Source organism: Amblyomma mixtum, chromosome 6 (assembly GCF_055824585.1).
Source record: "Amblyomma mixtum isolate Tamu chromosome 6, ASM5582458v1, whole genome shotgun sequence".
Lineage (NCBI taxonomy): Eukaryota > Metazoa > Arthropoda > Arachnida > Ixodida > Ixodidae > Amblyomma > Amblyomma mixtum.
In genome coordinates this window covers 20,155,610-20,180,915 of record NC_143017.1, presented here as the reverse complement: position 1 = coordinate 20,180,915, position 25,306 = coordinate 20,155,610, and the positions used below count along the sequence as shown (strand labels likewise).

The following is a 25,306-nucleotide window of genomic DNA, read 5'->3' as shown; positions in this document are numbered from 1 at the left end:
ATAACCTAAAATGCGATTTGCACGGCCTTTACATTGGCGCTGAAGGAGGAATAGAAACTTATCACCGATCGTCAGCAATAACGCGGCTCGAAACGCGAGAATTCCAACGAAAGCTTACGGGCGAAAGTTCACGCTAACTAGCGTTGTGCTGAATCCGTGCGCTAATCACAATGAGTGGATGCAACAAAGACCTGCGCGCCATTCATTATTTTTAATTGCAGGCAATGAACCGGCTGCCGCTGCTGTTGCTGGTTTCCTCCTGCTGCGCGGAATTTGGCGGCTGGGTGAGACAAGTCAGCAAGGAGCCGCCCGTTTTTGAAATCGTGGAAGGGGAGCCACAGGGCAGTAGCCCTGTATGGGGGTCCTTTCGTGCCAAATACTCGAGCCATGGGTAAGCACTTCTATACTGCCGTTCTTTTTCTTAATGTACAATCACAGGTATGCGGGCTAGCATGGTTCACAATATGCAGCACTAGACACGATGCATGCAGAGATTGCACAATACTTCTGTACGTTTTGGCTCGTTTCCTCATTTTAGAGCCCCCTTTTGATAGCCTAAAGCCTAGTAACAGAATAAAATGGCAAGAGATTGAATGCCCCAGCGTAGATGACGGAAGCCAACAGTCACCGAAACCGAGGAGCAAGGTTGATTTTTTTTGAATTTGTGCTCTCCATCAATGGTAGTTTAATAGGGTAATTATATTAGAGATAATTCATTAGAAAGTAGAAGAAAACAAGCACATGCCACCGGTAGGGTCCAAACCCACGACGTACGAATTTCTCGTCCAGTGCCCTACAAACTGAGCTATGGCGACAGCTGTCCGACCATCTGCTTTCGGGCGTATATATGTGTAGTGCCACCTAACCTTGAGTGTGTTCACCAGCGAAACCCTCGTCCGCAGTGGAGGACGTAGTACATCCTGTATTACTCCGAGCGTAACATATAGTTAGTTAGTGAATTAGGAGTTTAATCAGGCAAGGGCAGCTAAAGCCACTGTGACATTTAATGAAACGGAACATATTGATACGTGGCGGCTAGAAGCAGCAATAGAAACAGCAGAGGTAATCTGCTACGCAAGGGACCGACGGCTTGGAGTAGTCTCACAGCACACAAGCTCGCACCTCAGCGTCGTCTTCTTAACAAAACCACTTCGTCGTCCTCCCAGCGTCCGTAGCATGACCCCCCTCGCGGCAAAAGCACCGTCCCGGTGCGCACTACACAGTCCAGCTAGACGGCGAGTTGTAAGGTTTGAGGCGGGACACATGGACGATGTCGGTGCGGGGAGCAGCGGCCGGGGATGGCGGATGTAGCGGGGTGATCTCGTACGTCACCGCGGTCACCGGACGTACGACCCGATAAGGGCCTGTATATCGGGGAAGCAGTTTTTCACAAAGGCCCACACGGCGGGAAGGGACCCAGAGTAAAACAAGAGAGCCAGGAGAGTAGGTGACGTCACGGCGGCGACAGTCATGACGTCGTTTCTGATTGACTTGGGAGGCTGACAGCCGCTGGCGGGCGACAAGACGGGCAGCGTCGGCGCGAGCGATGGCGTCCCGAGCGTAAGGACTCGTGGAGGCGGTGGCGGGCAGCACACTGTCGAAGGGCAGCAAAGGATCGCGGCCAAAGAGAAGATAAAAAGGGGAGAAACCGGCTGTATCGTGACGCGTAGAATTGTAGGCGAATGTAACAAATGGGAGGCTAATATCCCAGTCGCGGTGATGGTCGGAGACGTACATGGAAATCATGTTGGTGAGGGTACGGTTCAGACGTTCAGTGAGCCCGTTCGTCTGCGGATGGTAGGCCGTGGAGAATTGATGACGGACGGAGCAGAAGCGGAGCAGTTCGGCGACCACTTTGGAAAGAAAGCAGCGGCCGCGATCGGTGAGCAGGTGACGGGGAGCACCGTGGTGGAGTATGACGTCGTGCAGGAGAAAGTCAGCGACATCAGTTGCGCAGCTGGTTGGGATCGCTCGCGTAATAGCGTAGCGCGTGGAGTAGTCCGTCGCGACCGCGATCCATTTGTTTCCCATAGCAGACACCGGAAAAGGGCCGAGCAGGTCGAGGCCGACACGGGAAAACGGGTCTTCGGGGATGGGAATCGGCTGAAGGTGTCCGGGAGGGAGAACCGAGGGCGTCTTCCGTCGTTGGCACAGCTCGCAAGCGGCCACATAACGGCGGACAGAACGGTATAGACCGGGCCAAAAGAAGCGGCGGCGCACGCTGTCGTAGGTGCGGGAGACTCCAAGATGACCGGCCGTGGGAACGTCATGAAGCTGCTCAAGGACGCTGCGGCGCAGGTGTTGCGGGACCACGAGCAAGAGGTCAGCGCCGTCAGGCCGCATATTGCGCCGGTAGAGGACGTTCTCATGGAGCACAAACGGGGCAAGGGACGCATCACAGCGGTAGGCAGTGAGGCGGTCGATGAGGGAACGTAGCGAAGAATCCAAGCGCTGTTCTTGCGCAATGTTGCGGAAGGCCGAGATGGATAAGACGCAGGCGTCAGCCTCGCATTCGTTGGAGGAAGGCGCATCGACAGGGTAACGGGACAAGCAATCCGCGTCCTGGTGCAAGCGGCCGGACTTGTGGACGACACAAAATGTGTACTCTTGAAGGCGAAGAGCCCAGCGCCCCAGCCGGCCTGTAGGGTCTTTGAGCGAAGAAAGCCAGCATAAGGCGTGGTGATCCGTGATAACAGAGAAGGGGTGCCCAAACAAGTAAGGGCGGAATTTGGCAATAGCCCAAACCAGGGCGAGGCATTCCCGCTCGGTGATAGAATAGTTGCGCTCTGACACAGAAAGGAGACGGCTGGCGTACGCAATAACGCGAAGCTTGTTGCGTTGCCGCTGAGCAAGTAGGGCACCAATGCCATGGCCGCTCGCATCGGTCCGAAGTTACGTAGGGGCTGAAGGATCAAAGTGAGCCAACAAAGGCGGAGCAGTGAGGGCATTGATAAGGGCTCTGAAGGCGTCAGCTTGGGGGGGTCCCCAAGAGAACGGGATGTCCTTCTTGAGGAGCGTGGTAAGAGGTCGGGCTATTTCCGCAAAGTTCTGGATGAACCGGCGGAAATAGGAACATAGGCCGAGAAAGCTGCGCACATCACCGGAGGAGCGCGGAGTGGGAAATGAACGCACGGCGCGGACCTTGTCGGGGTCGGGTTGGATCCCAGCAGAATCGACCAAGTGGCCAAGGACCTTGAGCTGTCGGCGGCCGAAGGTACATTTCTTCGAGTTCAGCTGAAGACCAGCGCGGCGGAAGACGGCAAGTATGGCTGAAAGGCGATGAAGATGGCTTTGGAATGTGGACGAAAAAACAATCACGTCATCTAAGTAGCAGAGGCATGTCGTCCACTTAAAACCGCGCAGGAGGGAGTCCATCATGCGCTCGAAGGTGGCAGGGGCATTGCACAGGCCAAAAGGCATGACTTTAAACTGGTACAGGCCGTCCGGGGTGACAAAGGCGGTTTTCTCCCGATCCCGTTCATCGACAGCGATCTGCCAGTAACCTGAGCGAAGATCGATGGAGGAAAAGTAACTGGCGCCGTGCAAGCAGTCGAGAGCGTCGTCAATTCGGGGCAAAGGGTAGACGTCTTTCTTTGTGACGGCATTCAGATGGCGGTAATCGACGCAGAATCGCCAAGTTTGATCTTTCTTTTTAACAAGCACGACAGGGGACGCCCAAGGACTAGTCGAAGGCTCGATGATGTTGCGGGCCAGCATCTTGTCCACTTCTGCCTGAATAACACGGCGCTCTGCGAGGGAGACCCTATAGGGCCGTCTGTGAATAGGGCGGGCCTCGCCGGTGTCAATGTGGTGGGCGACAACAGAGGTTTGACCCAAGGGACGGTCCCCAAAATCAAAAATATCACTGTAGGAGGACAAGAGGCTGTGAAGAGCTGTAGAATCAGCAGAGGGTAGATCGGCCGCTATCATCCGGGAAATAGAATCCTCACTGGAGGGCTGCGATGTAGGGACATTGGATACGGCAGTCGTTGGGTCAGGAGCCAGGACAGAGACTGTGCAATCGGTCAATGGGGACAGATCAGCAAGTGAAATGCCGGTCGGAAGTACCTGAGGGGACAGGCTGAAGTTGAGGACAGGGAGGCAGGTGCAGTTGTTGGTGATGTGGACAATGGTGTGGGGAAAGAGGACGTTACGATTCAGAATCACAGCGGTGATAGGGCAGGCGACGTAGTCTCCATCAGGGACGGGAGGAGAAGGCGACATAGGGATGTAGACAGCAGCTTGTGGCGGGAGACGAGCAAACTCGGTGGACTGAAGGCGAGGTGAGCTGGTGGAGTCGTCATTGCACAGGGGCAGATCCAATCGGAGAAGGCCTGAGGAACAGTCAATAAGAGCTGAATGGGCGGTTAAAAAGTCAAGGCCAAGGATTATGTCCTGAGGGCACCTGGTCAGGACGGTGAACAGAACGGGTATATGACGTCCGGCAATGCTGACTCTCGCAGTGCACATTCCAATCACGGCAGCGGGGCTGCCTTCGGCGACGCGAACCGTGGACATGGCGGCAGGCGTTAAAACTCCTCCACCACCTCCGCACCTCCACCAAATGATACGTGGCGGCTAGAAGCAGCAATAGAAACAGCAGAGGTAATCTGCTACGCAAGGGACCGACGGCTTGGAGTAGTCTCACAGCACACAAGCTCGCACCTCAGCGTCGTCTTCTTAACAAAACCACTTCGTCGTCCTCCCAGCGTCCGTAGCAATATCGTAAAATATCGAACATTAAAAAACGGTAAAAAGTCTAGTGCAAATGGCTGGGATAGATAAATAGCATCCCAATTTCATAAATTCGCGCTAAAATTAGAACTCAACACACGGGGTGTGTAAGGAAGCTAAAAGCTGGGTGAGGCCCTCTTGTCGGTGCCAGGGTGCGCTTTTTACGAGCTCAGGCGCCCATTCCTGCGTCCCGCATCGTTGTCTTCGCCTTGGTCGGCGTAACTAGTTGTCGAAGTAGACGAGCGAAACGCCACCTGGAAGAAGGTTGCCACGGGAAGATCACGGAGGGTGGCTAGCAGCGCAACATGGCACCTGCCAGCGGTGGCGGGTAGCGTGTGAAGAGCTCCGCCAAAATTTCGGATTATAGACTATCGTAATCATATGTCCAGTTGTTCGATACCATTCTCCTAACTCACGTTGTATATCTCGACCCGCCTACAGCTCAGTATCCTCAAAAACGCAGCTAATCATGGCTTCTTGGTCGTACCGCGTAAAATAGAAACTTTGCCCTATGCTGATGTCGTCACCATTTTTTATGCGAAGCATACTACTTTAGCTACATGACGTCACACCACGTGACACGATGACGTCACGACAGTGGAGAAACGGGGGCCCACCTCGCGCCGTCGCTGTGGTTGTGCGCCTCCAAATCACGTGATACATGACGTCACACCACGTGACACGATGACGTCACGACAGTGGAGAAACGGGGGCCCACCTCGCGCCGTCGCTGTTGTTGTGCGCCTCCAAATCACGTGACACGATGATGCCACGCCACGTGACACGATGACGTCACGGCAGTGGAGAAACAGGGGCCCACCTCGCGCCGTCGCTGTGGTTGTGCGCCTCCAAATTACGCGACACGATGATGCTTGGCATTCTCCAGGCTTAACCAAGTTAAGCCTCAGCCATTTTGTTTTCTTATAGAAATGAGTATAATAAAAAAATCATTCTTGGAGAGGTAGGGAGCACTTCCTGCTGACGCGGACACAAATTCGCAACATTTTCGTTTAGACGTTACGCTGTGAAACTTTCGCACAACACACTTACGTCGCTTTCTGACTGCAAATGGTCTACAAATAATTTTTTTTTGCTTTTCTGGGGTGCTATGGAAGGGAACCTATGCGTCGGCATAATTGTTCTCTTCATTGATAGAGTCTGGTGAAGAGGTTGCGCACTTCTCGTCGAACATGCTTCAAGTTTTTTACTTTCGCATTCCCCCATAGCGGGCAGCCGCAGTGATCTCTAACGTTTTTTTCAAACCACAAACCATTCCTTCCTGGCAGCTTTGATTATTCCGTGGCTAGGTCCTCATCTGTGTTTTCTGAACACGGTCGTAAGAACATTTTGTTCTCATATATTCGGATTCATGACTGTTTGCTTTCCTTTAGAACACGTGTACGGCCTGTTCAGAAGTCAGATGAAAAAGGTTGTGATCAGTCATTACTTCCTGTACCCATATACATGCAGCCCTACCTAGCCTTTTTTCACACCGGTAATAGGCCACAGGAACCTTTTTTAAACGTCAAATGTGGGTCCTACGCGTTAAGATGTGCATTCGCGCCAAGGTAACGTTTGTGCCATGGTCAGTGAATTGCTGCCTTTGGGAGCAACGAGAAACTATTGAAAAATGAAATTATTTGTGGTGTGTTATGATGCTATGTTCGCTTGGGCCACACTTCATCATACTCTTAAAAAAGAATATGGATGTCACGCCTTGCGCTATAGGGACCTTGCTTGTAATGAAAGACTCCGAAATTCCGTGTGAATGTTTCATGTTAATAGGACTGTTTAGCAGCTGGGAAAAATGCATGATGGATAAACACGCACAACCGCAGCGTTGAACGAGGTCACTGTTCAGAGAGCCGTGAATTTTAGTGCAGGGTATGCGGTGCTCGAGCTAAACCTCCAGACTAGTTCTTTCTTGACGTGAGCGCCTTCCGGAATTTTGATGTGCGTGCGGAGTAAGGCAGTGATGGCTTCGCGCTTGCCGCGGGGGATTCCGGCCAATTTTCCAATTCCCGTTTAAAATCCTTGGACCCAGATCTGAATCTCCGGCTTCCATCCGGCCTATACACGACGTGAAGAAACTTTGCTGTGTCGCTATGGTTTGGTGTATTTTTCACCAACCATTACTCTTTCTTAATCGGTATGGCTGATAGCCCTGCATGTGGCATCTGCGAGTATGACGAGACTATATTCCACATTCTTTGTGACTGCCATGCGTAAAGCGCAGTCTCTGAGCCGTGCGCTGGAGCGTCTAGATCTACGCACACTGACGGAAATGAAGATTCTAGTCCACTGGCCGCGGCGATCGTCGGCGGTGAAGGCCTCCAAGGCACTACTCCGCTTCCTGAGAACTATTGGCCTGCATGATAGGCTGTGACTTTAACGAAGGCTGATTTTTCATAGTGGCTTCAATTTTCTGCTTCTCTCTTTTCTCTTTCATTTTTTCATGCCCTCATCCCTTTCTCCCTGTGTCCGCTCTACACGGCTTGTCGAATGCCGGGGCCTACCATCATGGCTGCGCTAAGCTTGACAAAGAACCCCTCAGCTACCAAAGCTGACACAAAAGTACACTCGAGCTCCAAGCTCGCTCTGCACGGCTTTTCTACGCTACGTGCAGGCAAGGTCATCGGGCCGAGCCAAAGCTACTACTGCGCATGCGCCGCGTAACAGGTGCGCCGCCGCTGCCAACTCCGCGGCCACGCTGCGCGCGTCGCGCAAGCGCAGTGTTACAGATGCCCGTCATTGCTGGGCCACTTTCTAGACGCTTTACAGCGCCGTATCATGGCGGCTGCCATCCTCCATCACGTGATCACGCCGCCATTACACGCCTCCTGACTGCTCGGCGCACGCCTCGCCAGGACGGCTGCTGCGTCTGATGGTTCGGTTCCGACAGGCAGTGTTTCGGCTGATACGGTTCTAAAGGAGTGGGAAGACGACACTATGGTTTGGCCGAAGCCTCGAAAGGCATGTGAGAATCCTAATTTGATCCCTTGAGGCGTGTTAAACGTGATCGGGCTTCATGTCGCGGAGATCCACCTCTTCGAGCCAACGGATGGATCATCTGAATGGTTATCATTGCATCCTCTGAAAGCTTTGCTTAATGTTTTTTATTGTTATTATCTAAAATGGCGAGGCTTAATGCTCCTGCGGCTGCGCAAGTAATTGTCGTACTGTGAACAGGTGCCGCCAGAAGCAAATGGGAGGTAATATTAACGAAATATTTTATTCGTTGCAACCCCCTCTCCCCCCAATTTTTGCTTCCTCGAATAGATATGTGCAGCCTAATTGTGATTTTGCGAATTGCACTGTGCACCAATAAACATGGCTAGTTATGCTTTAGATTTAGAGAAATTAAAATTTTTCGACAGAGTCGCCTTCCATTTGCTTTTTACGGCGAGTGTACTATCGCGCTCAATATGAGTTGCAACGCGCGGTCATCGACCGGGGCTCGTTCCGTGGCGTGCCTCCTCCAAACAGACGCTCGGAATTCTGGGAGAAACTGCTGTTCCAGGAAAGAACAGCACCCCCGCTCAGGAAGAAGTTTCTCCCAGAATTCCGAGCGACTGTTTGGAGGAAGCACACCACGGAACGAGCCCCGGTCGATGACCGCGCGTTGCAACTCATATTGAGCGCGATAGTACATGCATGCAGACACCGCTTTAAACCGCTCGCATGAACATCGTGTGCATTTGTTTACAACCTGTTAATGGTGCTTAAGGAACCTAAAATATTTTCTACCGGTTTGTTAAGCACAGAAAGGGTACAAAAATAGATAGACGCAAAAAAGTTTACTATCGTGGTAGCATTGAATAGATAGGGACATTGAATAGGTTGGGGCAACGGAAAAGGAAATAAAAATAATAGGCCCCTGCCTGCACCGTTTACACACAACAGGCTTAACCCAATTGGAAAATAAAAGAGGATGCCCGTAGGCAAGTTGTAATTTGACCACCCGTGGGTGGAAAAATAAAATATTAGGGATAATGCTACATTAGCGACCCACAGCCGAGAGAGCGGGCCCGGGGAGGCTCCCCTGACCTCCCCTGGGAAGTAGCGGAAAGGGAAATGGGACGTGGGAAGGGAATGGGGACAGCGAGATTTTTGCTCTGATCCTTCAATTATCTCGACTCCATTACTGGCCCGCCTGGCCAGGGCAGGGAGAGCATCGAGATTGCCCAATGGTGCGGCCCCACTCACGGGATGCCCGACCACCCACCATACGCAACGGGCTCCGACCGTCGGAGACAGGAAAACCTAACACGGGGTCAGTAGCTACCTGGGGCTCCTCATCGCACACTAGAAGGCCTTTCCCACCTGCCGGCTACTAGCCGTCGAAGGTTTTTCGCAGTTTTTCGGACACCGGAAGTATGTGTGATAGTCCCGAGCCAGTGGAGGTCCAGAACGTCAACGGCCTCGCGGCCTCAGAACTGGTCGCTCCGGGGGGTCCATCTGTGCTTCCTCCAACCATCCATGCACTTATTTCCTCTCCTAGCTTACTCTTCTCCTACTGAGGAGAGAGTGTTCAAGGCTGGGCGACCGGGCCACTAACCAAGAACGTGGCTTAGGATGAGATGACCCGGGCCTACTCCACCGGTACTCCACACATCTTCGGTTTTCGCCAGACTCTTACGAGGCAGTACTAAGCCCTCATCCCCCGGCATCCCGCAGGCGGTTAAGCCTGCGGCCGGCCGTAAGGCCGCTTCCCCGGGGCGGCGGTCCTCAGAGCCTGGCCACTATGAACCCCCGCGCGGACCTGGTTTCTCCGTAACCAGAAACCGACGCGCCGGTAGCCAGACTTGCACGCCCCCGCGCGCAGAGGAAGGAAGGTAGCATGTATTCGAAAACCTTTCGGCGTTTTGACATGCCTTCCGGGCCGGATTTCGTGGGTCCAACCTGAGTATAAACCCAGGCCTGCCTCCGCTCAGGCATCGGACCTCACGTGCACGACTGGCCCTCACAGTCGTCTGGGAGTCGCTGCCACTCCCATTGGGGGTTTGCATCCCCAGAGGATGGGTCCCGGCCATCCCATCCCCACTGCTGGCATTGCACCGAAACAAAGCCTAGTAGCCGAAACTACACCGGCCCGTATTCGGTGGCGGGGGGGGCCACGAGCAGGCTGCACAGTCAGATTTCCCCCCCTTATCGTGGTAGCAGTAGGAGGAGGAACCAGATGTCGTTTCTTTACAGCGGTCAACGCCCTTCTTATATAGGCTTGCTCCACATCTGTCTGTTCTTCGCGCCAGGGCAGGCGTGCACTTACACACATTATCGGCTGTGCAGTCTCCTCCTTCACGCGCTGGGCGCGCAACCCCATTGGTCAAAAGCCGGGAGTGGTTTCGACTTGCTTCCAGATTTTTCGGGTCTGGAGCCGCCGCCGACGAGCGAGTGAAAGGGGAGGGGGAGTAGAAACGTCTCCGACATTCGAAAATTGAGTCATGATTGACTCAATCACCCCGCGCGTCACGCCGGAGAGCGGTGGTGGAGGGGCGACCACACGCACAAGGCTAGTCGCTCTCCAGGATTTCTTTCTCCCCTGTTTTACGACGCGCACCGGCGAGAAGCATCCGCATGGCACTGTTCTAGTTTCTTTCAAAAATGCGGTGAATTTTGTGACACTGAGCACCATACGTACTAAGATACCGCGGCGGTTGCTTACTGCCCTATGGGATAGAAAATGCCGAAACATTCTCGGGGAAATATGTGGCGCGGTTAACGAAATTTATAGTCTTATTGAAACACAGCTTTGCACTCGGCAATGAAATTCAACAAGCCGTCAGATATACTGAAAATATTTTCGAAAAAATAATATGGTAACTCTGTTGAGATGAGAGTATGGAATCAAAAATGTTGTTGAAGAAATCAGGGGGGCACTAGAGCAAATTTTGTATTTGATATAGATTCACGAAGACCTTTACCAAGCCGTGAGACAAGAGCTTTGTATTATTCTAGATATATCACACTCTCTCCTAAACGAACCTTCCTGGATGCTCCGATAGCCCTCTAACTCACAGGCAAAAGTGAAATCAAGGCAATTTTCACAATGTCGTTCGTAAGAGACTTGCCTTGGTCATGGGCTTGAATTCTCAATCGGCGCACAACTTAGGCAGTTGCTTTCGTACTTCGCCTATTTTCGGTGGCTGCGACAGGGGGGCGGCTCGAAATTACAGCATGGCCATATGTTTCTAAGTAGAACGTGTTGTCGGGGTTGTTGGCTCAATACTCCATACATGGCAGTTGCGCGAAACACACGCACACAAGACAGGGTACGGGACGAGCGCAAACTTACCACTGATTTTATTCAAAGGGCACAGCACATATTTGCAAGAAAGAAGAATGCATTTTTTTGTGCATTCTTCTTTCCTTCAAATATGTGCTGTATCCTTTGAATAAAATCAGTTGTAAGTTTGCGCTCGTCCCGTACCCTGTCTTGTGTGCGTGTGTTTCGTTCATCTGCCATGTCTGAAACCATATGTTTCCTTCTGTCATGACTGAAAGTACTGCTTCCTGCGGTATTGATATGAACTCGGCAGTGTAATTTTACTGTCCTCTCCGTTAGTGCGCGAGTGGTGCAATGAGCGTTCCCCCCTCTTCCCAGCTACGGTTTCCTGGAGCTGTACACCAACGGCAGCTTCTCAGACCGCGACCAGGCTTTCAGCGCGGGTATCTTCGAAGGCTACGCTACCGCCGACAGGGCCCGCATGCATTATGACAACTTATGGAGCCAGTACTGCGCTCACCAGCCTGACGGCTGTGTCAAGCTGTTCCAGTTCATCGGCACCACACTACGCTTCATGCAGGAGCAGGCGGCGCAGTTGGCGGACAAAGACCCCTACTGGCACCAGGTGAGAGAACAGCTGACCGTCCCTGTCCACAGAGGAGAGTCCGTGCAGCAGAGCGCGCTTTGCCAACCGCGCCTCGTATTCCTGCTCCGTTGTTGTCAGTAGAACTGCCACAAGGAAACGATGAAATATTCCGCAGCTACCGTCATGGCAGCAGCGTTTACACCATGTAACTGAAATATTTTTGGAGCAGCGCATACAGGCACATAAATACGAAACCGGTACCGTTGAGACATGTTCCTCGTTATCCTAAAACGAGAGTGCTCACTCACTACGGCGAAGCAACTGGACAATATTACGTGCCAGCTATCTTTAACGAATTAGCGGACGATTTATTTTCTTTAAACCCGCAAAAAACTACGTGTTGCTGTTCAAGCGTTAGGGAACCTTTAACATGTACTAAAATCTTATCAGTGCTTTTTCATTTTGTTTTGTGCAAAAATTTTTATGTTCTTTATATTTAAGTCTTTTAATTTTGTTTTGCCTCTGATGGAGCTTTGACGTAGCGCGAAGATTGCCGCGGCGGCCGGTTGTCGCCGCACAAGCCCACTTGTGCCTTTGGCGCTTCCGTTTTCTGTATGTTGAGATTATACTGAATAAACATGATTATTATCATTATAACTAAAGCGGAGACGGGGGTCACGCAAAGTGAGAGAAAGTTATTAACATATGGCCGGTTTCCTTGGGTTCATCAATGGCCTGTTTGCTTGAGAAAGTCATTATGTGGACAGCAGGAAAAAGCAAGCACATGTGCAGCCTGCAATGAAATCAAGTATAAAGTTCGGCTGTACACTTACGGCGCTGTCCGAATGAAATAGCAAGCATACTTTCATTTGTAGCGCAATATATTTCGCTTTGTGTAGACCAGCTGGAATGCTGGGACACGGACAGTGTGGAGAGGCGGAGAGGCTAAATTTCTGCAAGGTGGCCCCTCTGCGTCGCTCGTTTTCCACCGTCGAAGCTTACCTGCCCAGACGGAATGAAATCAAATTAAACGGGGACCATGCAGGGGGTCGAACAGGAAAGAATCGAAACGTCTTTTCGTCATGTTGGAAATTAATCCGAACCGGAACGATTCAAAGAAATCTTCCGAACTGGTTCCTGACTCGGTTCGGCCCCACTTTATTGCACCCCGACATACTTTTCTTTTTTTCTTCAGGCAAAACGAAATGCGCCAGCTCTTAAATTTGCCCAACGAAAGCTGTCTGTGCTACACTGTACGAAAACGGCACTCAGAATATGTGACCACAAAACTGAACGAAGCCTGGTGTTTAGGCAGAAAGTTAATTGGCGCCGGCGAAATGTGCTTTCGGTATTTCTAAAGCATTGCACGCTAGATGGATGTGACAGCACGAGATTATGAGTCTTCGCTTTCACATGTTTGCGTACGATTTAACGCGAAAGGTTTAAGGAGCTTGCGTGGCCGAAAATCCAGCGTCGGCGTTCGTGACCATTGGCGAAAAATCCCCAAAGAAGCAACCTAGGAGGCAGGTGGACAGCATAGGTCACTTAAACTTGTGACGTCATGATAACGTTCCCACCGAATTGTGGCAAACTGCGCACCGTGGCGGCTGGCAGTTATATTAATGGCTAGTCGCTAGAAGTTGCTCGACATGAGCAACCTGGGTTGCACAAGCCCCACTGGTGGCAGTGATTGGCACAACAAGGCAATCGTCCCGCATCGCATAACTGCGGCACCACTGCACCAAGAATGGTATGACGACTCTCAGGGATCTATGAATGTTAATTTAAGAATAACGAGCTCTGCATATATGAACATTCACACGTGTGGGGTTTTAATAGAAGAGGCAATACGTTATCCCTGCGTAACCACGGCTTACACCGTTCAAAACCGCTGGACCACAACCCGTGACCGCCTACGCCACCGAGTGCACGCCGACCACGGCGGGCCTTGCTCTGAGGGAACAAAGCAACGACATTCTGGCTGACACAAGCAGACATTTATTGCTACAACAACAATAACGCCAGCTAGCAACAAAATACGCTTAGGAATCGAGGTTGTCCGACTCACCAGCAGGGACACAAGCAAATTTTCGCCCTCGCTAGGGCAGGGGGGATACTCCACGGCCAGGCAGGACGAGATGGGGGAGAATTTTCTCCCCCACGGCCTCGCTCCGAGGGCGGAGAGTGGAGTGCCGCGCCTGAACGTCGGCGCGCGTCGAGATACGCAGCCGAAGAGGGAGTAGTCTAAAAGCGGTGATGCATGTGCGAAAAGCGAGTGCAACTGACTGCGGCACGCCGTTGCGAACGGTGTCGCAACGTCCGATCGGAGCTTTTCGCCTGGGTCCAGACTCCTATATGTCAATGACGGGAAGCGGCAGCCAATGCGAGCGCGGAGAGCGGCAGCGTCGTGACGACATAGAGCGCACTCTTTGGGGCCGCTCATCGGGGCTTTGGAATAATTTCGAACACATGGGGATTTTTAGCGTGCAGTGATATGCACAGCACACGGGCGCCTCTTGCGTTTCGCGTTCATGAAAACGCGGCCGCCGCGGTCGGGTTCGAAACTGGGTACTCCGGCTGAGTAAAGGAGAGCCTTAACAGTGCGCTCCTTTCACATCATGGTCACATGGGCTAGCGGCCACCGGAACCAACCCTCCGCGGATATTGAGGGCAGATGCTCTCCTTAGCTTCATGTTCTGCTGCCTCTGGTTGCTACGCGCGCGTGCGGCAGAAAAATTACGAGGAACTTTAGCGGCTAAACTGGTGAAAGGCGAAAGCCTGAGTGCTGCATTCTGCTACGCGATTGTTCACTGCACATTTTGGTTGTGCATTAATTAACTGCCAATTAATGACGCTTAAGCTTCGCCTTTAGGAGTGGAACGCGACAGCGTGTTGTAGCGCTGCCACGGAGTCCAAGGAACGCCACCACCCGTTCGGCGCGATGGTGTTGGTGGTAAAACTTTATTTCCCACAGTAGAGGTCCTGAAGGACACTCGGCTAGGTGCCAGGTGTAGAGGGCAGCTCCCACGTCGGCACAGAGAGCCCGAAGCTCTACGCCGCCTCGCGGGCCTCCTGGACAGCCCGAAGCTGGTAGTGTACTGAAGCACGATGCGTTGCCCTTTAAACGCAACGCTTTTTGAGGAAAGGTAATAGGGCTGTAATTCTCTGTCATCTCGGTGGACACCTGAGCTCCACCGTACAGGAAGGGAGGAAGTGTGAGTGAAAGAAGAAAGAGGGGCCGTAATGAAGAAAATGAAAATTGTATTTGAGGAAAGAAAATTACGCAGTAACTGTCTCACATATTTCAGTAGACACTAGTCGAAAATTCTATTTGAGGAAAGGAAGTTGCGCAGTAACCTCCTCACATATTTCGGTGGACACCCGTCAAAATTCGCGCGGTGACGTCACGACAATTTGGACCAATCTGAAACGCGGACAAATACGCCTTGCTCGTCGGTAAACTGGTTTTTGAGGAAAGGAAATGTATCTGTCTCTTCCCGTAACGGGAAGGGAGGAAGATGGGAGTGAACGAAGACACCGTATTCACTAGACGCACCTTTGTTCATTCCAAACCATCGAGCTTGCATGGCGAAGTGGTAGCGTGCTCGACTCGCACTCCGGACACCGGGGTTCGATTCCTAAGCTCGGCCAATTTCGTACTCGGTTTTATTTATTTATCTGGTCTGATTATAAATGTTAATTAGACTAATTGGTCAAGTAAGCAATTAAGTAAACTCAGTCAAACTTACTTGTTTAATTGGTTGCATGGTTAGTAGCCAAAGTACAATTGGCCCCGTTTGAAATTCGCGCATTGTGACGTCACTACCATTTCGACCAATTGAAAAGCATGACATTTCTGTTGACAACCCCTGCTTACAACGATGAGGCATTAAAGGCTTCCGCCTTAATATCGGAAACGACGACCTGAAGTTATTGAGGGCTGCCGCACACTCCAGAACGAACAGCTGATCGTGTCGCACCCGCATACATCGGCGACGACAGCTCGAGCGTGTGCTTTCGGTGCATAGTGTGCTGTACAAGCTTCGAGAAATCCTCAAAAGCATGCGATGAGCAATCGCAATCTAAAGTGTTTCACTCGACACCACATAGGACGGAAAAGCTGCCCGTGAGTTGTTTATCAAACGACAAGCCGTACTCTCGCATTATGGCGTGTTTGTTTACTACGCAGAAAGTATGACTGGTATGACCGCCGACGATCGACCCTGCATGGTGATTGACTCCGCTGTGGTCGCTGCGATTTCTACGCTCGTGGACTGCTTCCTGTAAGCTGTAATCAGAAAAGAATCAGGATACGCTTCGTTAAACCGTAGCCTATCGGCCGCCGGCTTTTGTTGCTGGCAAGGAATGCACGCATGATCTCGACAAAAGCGCATATCAGCTTGTTGAACGTTAACCTAGAACAAGCGGGTGTACTGTAGAAATTTAGCGGCATATTGTATCTGTAATGCTGCAGCTTTACCATAGAGGGCTGGCACTCGAATGAAAGGCGCCGCAATCGGGCCTTGCGTGTCGGCGCCTCACCTACCCAGTGTGCTTGAATGTTTATCAGCGCTGGGAAATCTTCTCTTTATCTCTTAAGCATTTGTGCAGAAGGCCCGGTCATCAAGCTGTACGACAGTCAGCGAAGACAAAATCAGCACTTGCTTCGGCTGCCATAGGTGACAACTGTGTGGCCACATATATATACCAGCACAGATGCTTCTAGCAATGTGCTCGTGAGGGCTTTTATTAAAGGACATTCTTCAATCAGCCAAGCATATCTTAAAGCATATCCGCCTTTCCATTGCGCAGAACGCTACGAAGACCAAGCTCTCGTATTGCGCTCAACCAACACCTCGCCAAAAACGTTCTCCACATCTATGTATGCGCGGGTCTGAGCGCATACTCGGAGCTTGAATCTGCGGCCGATCTCGTGAAAGGCCTGGAACACCATTGCAGTATCATACGGGCAAACGAAATGAACAGCCGAAATATTTTTGTGAATCAGAAGTATGAGATCGTAATATGAAGCGAGCATTTGCGCTTGCGAAGTGGTGAGATGGTCGAACTGCGATCACACACAAACGTACGAAAAACAAATAAACAGAGAGAACTACCGCTAAAGGCGCCATTGCAGGCGACACAGACGAAATGTACCGTGGTATAGTCGAGACTAGCGCCTGCATCGTGCTAGGCATTGAACAAAACATCGCATGAAGAACCACGGTCATTCCAGTCCATATACAGGGTGTTACAGAGAATTAAAAAAAGATAGGCTTTCGGAGGTAATTGTTTTTCTTGTGCAAAGTGATCAGGGGCAGTAGCGGGCGCTATAAAACGGGTTCTAAGTGCTATTTAGGTGATAATTAACTGAAATTTGTTCATTAAATTTTTAGGTATTACAGTTAGGAGTCTATTTTTAATTAGGAAATTGTAAAGGATGAGCAGCCAGCCCGATATTCGTCGTTAGACTTGCGAAAATGTAATTGCGCGCAGACAAGATCTCGATGTCCCCACGCGGGAGGCCTAGGCCCGGCCACGCTGAACCCTGCCGGACACTCAATAAAATTAATACTCACTCTCTCTCTTCAAAGTCACACCCCGGTAATGACGTCACTCACAGCAGGATGCGTCACACGCACGCCGCGCTTTACCTGCGGCTCGAACGGAATGTGGCTCGTCGTGGCCGCCATCTGCGTGCAGCCTTCTCGGCCGCCTAATGTGACTTGTCATTACTCAAGCCCAGCGCGCGAGGCCATGAGTTCCGAAAAAAGTAAAAGTCTGAAACGTGTGGTGAAACCCGCGATATCAGTTCCATTTGGAGGGCATTAGTATCGGCTGTTTTATCCTTTCCGCCACTCAACATGGCTGCAGCTGCGAGTGGACATTTTATGACGGCTGAAAGAATCGACATGGTTATTGCATACGTGAACGCGGTTGGAAACCACACTGCCGCACGTGTATGTACTGCACGACAAACAAACCGGACGTCCCGTACCGTCACTTCCTTCGTTCAAAACGGCGTTCAACCGTTTTCGCAGCTCCGAAGCGGTGCATCCTCAAAGAACTAGACGGAATCTTGTCCTGAGCTAAGGATTTGAGACCGACGTCTTGGCGTACGTGTGCTGGAAGCCACAGGCGAGGGTGAGACAATTCGCTGATGCATGTCAAATCAATGTCGCTTCAGTTTGGAGAGTGTTGTCTAAACATCAGTTATACCCATATCACCTATCTCTACATTAGGGACTCACGGACAGCTACTTCCAGCGAAGGCCTCACTGCTGCAACTGGGGCCTCATCCAGTGTTGAAAAAGATGAAAACTTTCTAAATAATGCACTTTGGAGCGACAATGCGCACTTTTATAGAGATTCGATAGTTATTTACACAATGCACACTACTGCTCAATAGGAAACCCACACGGGCTGCAAGAACACAGGAACCAGGGGCAATTTTCTGTAAATGTGTGGTGTGGAATTTTTCGCGGCCGCATCTTTGGGCCGTACTTTGTTGAAGGAAACGTGACAGCCAAGCGTTACCCAGACTGCATTCTAAAGGATGTGGTTGCGGACTTCGTATCGGATGTTCGACTCAGCGTTTTGCGTTCGATATGGTACCAACACGATGGAGCGTCACCACATTCGCCTTATTGAGCTGTGCGTTTTAGTGACAAAAACTTTCCTTCGCAATGGATTGGGCGCTTCGGGCCCCCTTCCATGGCCACCGAGGTCGCAAGATTTGACCCCACTGGATTGCATCAAACAGCTCCAACAAGCCTCCAGGATCTCAAGGACAGAATCATCTCAGTACTGGCCAACGTCCTACAGAAAACGACTGTGCGTTCAGTGAAAGGTCGCGCGCAGTTATGTATTGGCATACAAGGCTACCACTTTTATCATTTCTTCTGAGCCCCTCAGCGTTCCTGTACAAATAAATGTTTCATGACAGCGACCACAATGCATGCTTGGCTGTGTTTTGCGAAATCGATACCTTAATTATGGAGCGCAGGTTTTCAAAAGGTTTTCAAAAGCGAACTCCGTGGTATCAAAAATTACCGACGATTACGTTACTTCCTAATGCGAAATTTGAGCGCAGCAAATAAGCTGTTTCACCTTTTCGATAGATTGAGGCAAAGAAATCGAGCAACACATGTATGCGCTATCACAGAATTTTTTTTTTATTTTTCACACGTATTCCTTTAACAAAGACTCCACTAACAGTTCTTGACAGTCATGAAGGAAGCTTTGTGGTCGGAGAAATAGACTGATATATGTTCGACTTGGTACCCCAATGCTTGATTCTCAAAGACGAGATCTATACAAGTGCCTCGCGAGGTTGTCACAGCCGTGGGACGCGTTACGAGCGAGAGGAATGGGATGTTCTCCCGCATAAGTGTTAGGAAATTGCTGTTTGTCTTTATGTCAACATTAAAGTCCCCCACTACTAACATCGGTGTGGATCGATGGACGGTTAATGCGAGTTGCAGGAAGTGCACGACGTCTTTCGTGAGTGCGGTAGGGGCGAAGTAGGCAGCTACTACCAGCAAGCCGTTGGGCAACTTTGCGGCGCACAGTTCGCCAACTTCATGTGACGTGCCAAACATTTCGACTGGTATTGCAGAGAGACCTGTGCGCAAGTAGATAGCGACTCCCGCCGCTCTGTTGTGGTCTCTGCGAGCACCACAGCAGTATAGGAAATCTAATTGCTGTTTGTCTTTATGTCAACATTAAAGTCCCCCACTACTAACATCGGTGTGGATCAATGGACGGTTAATGCGAGTTGCAGGAAGTGCACGACGTCTTTCGTGAGTGCGGTAGGGGCGAAGTAGGCAGCTACTACCAGCAAGCCGTTGGGCAACTTTGCGGCGCACAGTTCGCCAACTTCATGTGACGTGCCAAACATTTCGACTGGTATTGCAGAGACCTGTGCGCAAGTAGATAGCGACTCTAGCCGCTCTCTTGTGGTCTCTGCGAGCACCACAGCACTATAGGAAATCTATGATTTCGAGAGGCTCTTCGGGATCCATCCAGGTTTCAGCAAAACAAAGTACAGAGGAATGGCGCAGAATGTGATCGTGGTGTACGTCCTTGGCATGTGCGGCAAGGGAGCGTACGTTAAGAATGTGGTTGTGAATGATGAATCAAGTGCTGCCAGCGAATGACGCGTCCATTGGCTGTCTGCGTGTGTTACTGATGTGTGGTTAACATGTTAAGCTTCGCCTGTAAGAGTGGAACGCGACAGCGTCTTGCAACGCTGCCAGGGAGTCCACAGAACGCCATCGCCAATTCGGCTGTACGCCTTGCTGGACGGTAAATTTATTTTTTGAGGAAAGGAAATGTATCTCTCTCGCATATCTGGGTGGACACCTGCACCTCGCCGTAAGGGAAAGGGGGAAGATGGGAGTGAACGAAGACGCCGTATTAGCTAGACGCGCCTTTGTTCATTCCAAACCATTCAGCTGGCATCACGGAGTGGCTAGCGTGCTCGTATCGCACTCCGGAGACCCTGGTTCGATTCCCCAACTCGACCAATTTCGTTCTCGGTTTTATTGATTTATGCGGTCTAACTAGAAAGGTTAATTAGGCTATTTCATATTTATATTATTGTATTTCTATCCATCGTGTTCTGTCATTAACCTGTCAATTGTTGGAACTGTCTAGGATGTTCGACACAACGTATATGAAACGAGCAACGTCTTACTGAGTGGGGAAGTGCGTCGTGGTGGAGGGAATGCGGCTTCGTACTTATCTGTTTTTTTTTCAGCAGCGTCTCCTTCCGCGGACGCTGTTGTCGCTGCGGCGCGCGTCTTTCTTTTCTTTTCTTTTCTTCTGACCTCTTCATTCTCGTCTATATTAATTAGGCTAATTGATTAATTAAGCAATTAACAAAAATCAGTCCAACTTAGTTGCAGCATCACTATACGCGCACTGTGACGTCACGAGCATTTCGACCAATTGAAAAGCGTGACATTGGGGGCGGAGCTGGTTACGAGGCCGACGCCGACGCCGACGACGACGCGAAACCCAGGAACGGACGCCAAAGAGCTGCGCTCTAAAACCAAGACTATTTCGCAACGGGCAATGCATTCGCGGGATCATAGGTCGCGGCCGCACTCGGCACTCGTGATGACATGCCACGTTTGGACGGGCGAGGAGGCTCCAGCGGATGATGAACACGACGCCGCTAGCTGCTGTTCGGGCCGAATATAAAGCGCGGCGTGCGTGTGGCGTGTTCACATTTGAGGGACGTCAACAGGGGGTTTACTTTGCGGCGCTCAGCTGCCGCATGAGTCCGTTGCGCACGTCCGAAGAGCGGATATTTTGAGCGCTGCAGTTCTGCGCGCAGTTATATTTTCGTAAATCTAACGACGGGTATCGGGTTGACTTATGATCCTCTAGAATTTCCTAATTACAAACAGACAAATAGCAGCAGTAACTAAAAAGTTAATTAACAAATTTGAGTTAATTATTCCCTTAAATAGCACTTGGAATCTATTTCATAGCACGCACTGCGGCCCAGAATTACTTCGCTCAAGAGAAAGAATTTTATATCTGAAATCCCATTTTTTGAAATACTTAAAATCTTTAGACATAAAGTTAAGTTGTCCAAGTATTTCTCTGTGCGTGTTTTTTTGAGCTTGTACGTGTCTGCTATGCACCAACTAGCCCAAAGGTCTGTTCTCTGTAACACCCTGTACAAATGGCCGCGCGCGCGTCTCGCTACTATAAATTAAATTAAATTAGTAAATTATTTTTTTGAGGAAAGGAAATGGCGCAGTATCTGTCTCACATATAAGAAGGTGGGAGTGAAAGAAGAAAGAGAGAAAGAGGTGCCGTAGTGGAGGTCTCCGGAATAATTTCGACAACCTGGGGATCTTTAACGTGCACTGACATCGCACAGCACACGGGCGCCTCTTGCGTTTCGCCTCCATCGAAACGCGGCCGCCGCGGTCGGGTTCGAACCCGGGTACTCCGGCTCGGTAGACGAGCGCCTTACCACTGAGCCACCGCGGCGGGTGGCGCTACTATAGCTACTATAGCACCGACGTTTTCAGAGAAGGGCAGTTGCAGAATAGCCGCGGCACGCCAGGGAGCGGCGCGGACCCGCGCCATCGCCGCCTGGGCGGTGGCGCCTAGGAAGTGCGCGGAGTAGCCCGAGAAAATCTAGTGCCTGGCTAGACGCTCTGGTAGCCCGCAGGCAGCCCGAGGGCAGCCAGAGGCGGATAATCGAAGAGGCCCATTGCGTCCCGAAAAGGTGGTGGCGAGGGCTTCTTTGGCACGGCGACAGTACATAGACGCCTCTACCAGGCACATGCACGTACCAAACGTGGGTTGCGGGACGCATACATGACAATGAGGTGATTGTGGGAATGGTGTACCTATGGGTATCGCCAGGTATACTCCCTGATAACTCGGCCTAATCCACTGCACCGAACAGGACGATCAACGCTTGGGTCTACATTTTACCGGCCATATCCAGGAGCTAGACGAGTATGAAGACCACAGTGGAACTGTAGTAAAAGGGTTGGCATAAGACTAATTCTTTGAAGTTGCTAGCTTGAGAGAAGACTGCTATGGTGCTTTCACCTGGTGCATAATTAGAGAAGAACGACGGGCTACTTAGCGCTTTTAATTCACTGGCTGAAGCGCTAGTAAGCTTGTTTCACCAAGTGCGCCCGTGGGAGCCGCGAATTCATTGACTACGCACTGCTCTGAGCACAATGTAACTAGACAGAGGGGGTCACTACAGCTTAGGCAGTTACCATAACAGGATCAAACTGGAATTCCTCCCGTCGCCATGGCGCCGGCCAAGAAGGGAACAGCAGCAGGCTCCCAGGTTGTTCCCGCTCCAGCGTACGAACGCGTCTCGGAGGTTGTTGAAAGCAGCACCAGACGTGAGGCATCGGAGACCTATGAAGCGTTCATCTCAAACTCCGGCGTATTATGTGCAAACATGAAAGGTGTGTCAGCTCAAGGGGGGAGCATCCGAAGAAAAATTTGATGGGACGCCCTACACGCTCTAATGTTGGCGAATCGACAGCACGGCTACTCTGTGAAGTTGCTCAGAAGTGCGGATGCCCACCATTATTGGTTAGAATATCTTCGGCGAAAACACGAAATGCACGTGCTGACTCAGCGGAAGATAGCGGAGACTGATCGCCGAAGGCTGCGGGGCACTCAGGCGGCAGGAAGAGGGGCAAGGGCGAAATTCAGGGCATACGTTTTGTCCTTGATTGGGAAAATCCGCGACGAAGCGACTGAACCGAAATCGGAGAACCAGCGATGCCTCTTGACGGACCTTGTGCCAAAATGGGGAGCAGACAGAGACCTATTCCTTGACGGTCCCCTGTGACGGTTACTAGCGTCATCTCCAAAGCCCTAGCTCAAGCGATCAAGGTATCAGTGTGCGCTTGTATTGAAAATAACGACCATCTAACTGATCTCCAGAATGGCTTTCGGAGAGATCGACGGCGTGAATGTAATCTCCTCGTGCTCACCCAGTGCATTGAGAAGAAAGAACGCGGCCTTTTTTGCTCGTTCTTGGATGTCTCGAAGTCTTACGATAGCCTACAGCATGACAAGCCCTTGAGATATCTGAAGGCACTTGAGATGCCAGAAATGTCGCTGAGCACCATCCGTAGCCTCTGCGTCAATAACAAAGCCAAGACCTACATCTGCGGGGCCGTGTCGCAGGAGGCGCCAGTGCAGAAGAGGCTGAAACAAAGCTGTTCAATGTCTCTCCTGCTCTACATGTTATTGAAGCCCCTGTGGAGCGTAAGCTGCTACAGCAAAAGCTAGGCTTCACCCTGGACTTCATCAATTAAGAGTTCAGGGAGACGACAAGTCTGCCTGCTCTGCCATTTGCAGACGACATCGTACTCACGGCATACACAGCGCCAGAGCTGCAGGCACTCTTCACATTTTGTGCAGGTGGCATTACGGAGCTCTAGCTCAAATTTAATGCCAAGAAGCCGGCCGGGATATGCTTCGCGGGCTCTGGCAGCAACGAGGACCCAACGAAGCTGCCAGGCAGTGAGTTGCGGTCAGTGACTTCCAGCTGCGGATGCCTGGGTGTATAGTTTGGGGAGGACCGGACTGCATAGCTTCGCTCGGAGTCCACCTGCGACAGGCCTCAGCACGGGCCGGAATATACTTCGCAGACGATGCCTCTGGGGGCGCTCCCGGTTCCTCAAAATACGGGAGTTGTGGAAGATGGTGCAAGTACACGCGTTAACTTTCGCAAGTGCTGCCATATGCTTGACCGCACCGACTCGTGAATAGTTCGAACGTACTCAACTAGTAGTGGGCAGGGCGTTGCCCAGATGTCACGGCAACGTTGTCAGTGAAGAGGTCGAGGGGAACCTCGTGTGGTCGACCTTGGAGACAGGCGAAGCGCGTAGCAAGGTGGCATAGGACGGCAGACTCCGCCTGATGCAGCCACACCGTCGGGTCAGGAAAGCCTATGACTATGTGCACCTCGGCCGTGTGCGCACCGGGTGGCCCAAGCGACTGCAGCATAGGGGCAAGCGATACGGCTTTTTCGCCCACAATGTGAGCGAAACTAGCCAGCGCAAGTGGGCTCAAGCCGTCGATATCCAAACGCGCGACATAGAGAGCGACATGTGGACGCTGTGAATGGAGGCGAAGTCTGCGCGTGAGGTGCACAGGAGCACCAAACAGGAGATCCTAGTGTATCTCCTGTAATATCATCCTCCTCTGCAATACCCTTGTTCACCGCCAGCGCTTCGATGCAAGCCTCCTTAGCACAGTGTGCCGGGTGTGTGGTGATGAGGAGGAAACTGCATAGCGCAACATAGCTGGCCTCTCGGCGCAGCCAAGAGAGGGCGCCACTCAGCCACAGGTGCTCTGCTTCGCGGACGAAGCAAACACCGAGGTGACAACGAAGCGACGACTCTCCTTGTGGTGGACGACGATACACCGACAACAGTGAATAGTGGGAGTGTAACGAGTTACCCCCCCCCCCCCCCCCCCTTTATATATGTTCTCTGTGTTGTACGTTAACAGCTCCCCCCCTTTTTTTCTAGCTTTTAGAGCGCAGGTCTCAGGCGCCCGTTTCAGCGTTTCGCGGCGTCGCCGTCGCCGTTGTCCCTTGTAACCAGCAGTGGACACCCATTAAGCTGAGAAAGGAATGAAGCGGGACCTTGAAAGGAGAAAGTAAAAGCGCAACCTCTTCGCCTCCTTAGCAACCGGCCCGCTAGTGGGGGGCGCAGCTGTGCATAGCAACCGTGACATCACAGAGTAGCGGTAGAACGAGCACGCGCGCGCGTCTGCGGTAAAATTTTCAGTGTCTTTAGTAATTATTAGGAAATGAAATGCGCAGTATCTGTCTCCCAGTGCTGCGAAAGCGATAGAGCAGGGGCTTGGAAAGCAGAGGGAAAAAATTACCGACGATTACGTTACTTCCTAATGCGAAATTTGAGCGCAGCAAATAAGCTGTTTCACCTTTTCGATAGTGAGTCAACCCCAGCTGCGGAGTTGGTTTCAGGGACAACGCCGCCGATGCCGACACAACCAATATGATACCCTCGCTTCCGCAGCGCTAAGAACCAGGTCTAGCCGTGGGAAGGTGGCCACGTATTCGTCGACGTGCCGGGGCCTACGTGAAATAACCGGCGCGTCGGCAACTGAAGAGCACCCTATCCGCCACACAAGAACAGGGGGGGGGGGACCCTTTCCTCCTCTTTCTGCATGGCGGCGACGGTGTTCTATGCAGTCACGTTATCTTGACTCTCTAGCGGCGT

The 25,306-nt window shown here is 51.5% G+C and overlaps 1 protein-coding gene across 1 annotated transcript in view; it reads left to right on the top strand.

Moving 5' to 3' along the window:
- The first annotated feature begins 224 nt into the window (after positions 1-224).
- LOC149338353 (putative aminopeptidase PLBD2) overlaps positions 225-25,306 on the top strand; it is a 97,238-nt gene continuing 72,156 nt past the window's right edge. The window contains exons 1-2 of the mRNA XM_089550733.1: positions 225-391; positions 11,339-11,585. Coding sequence (XP_089406859.1) covers positions 225-391; positions 11,339-11,585 — 414 coding nt within the window. The remainder of the gene's footprint in view (positions 392-11,338; positions 11,586-25,306) is intronic.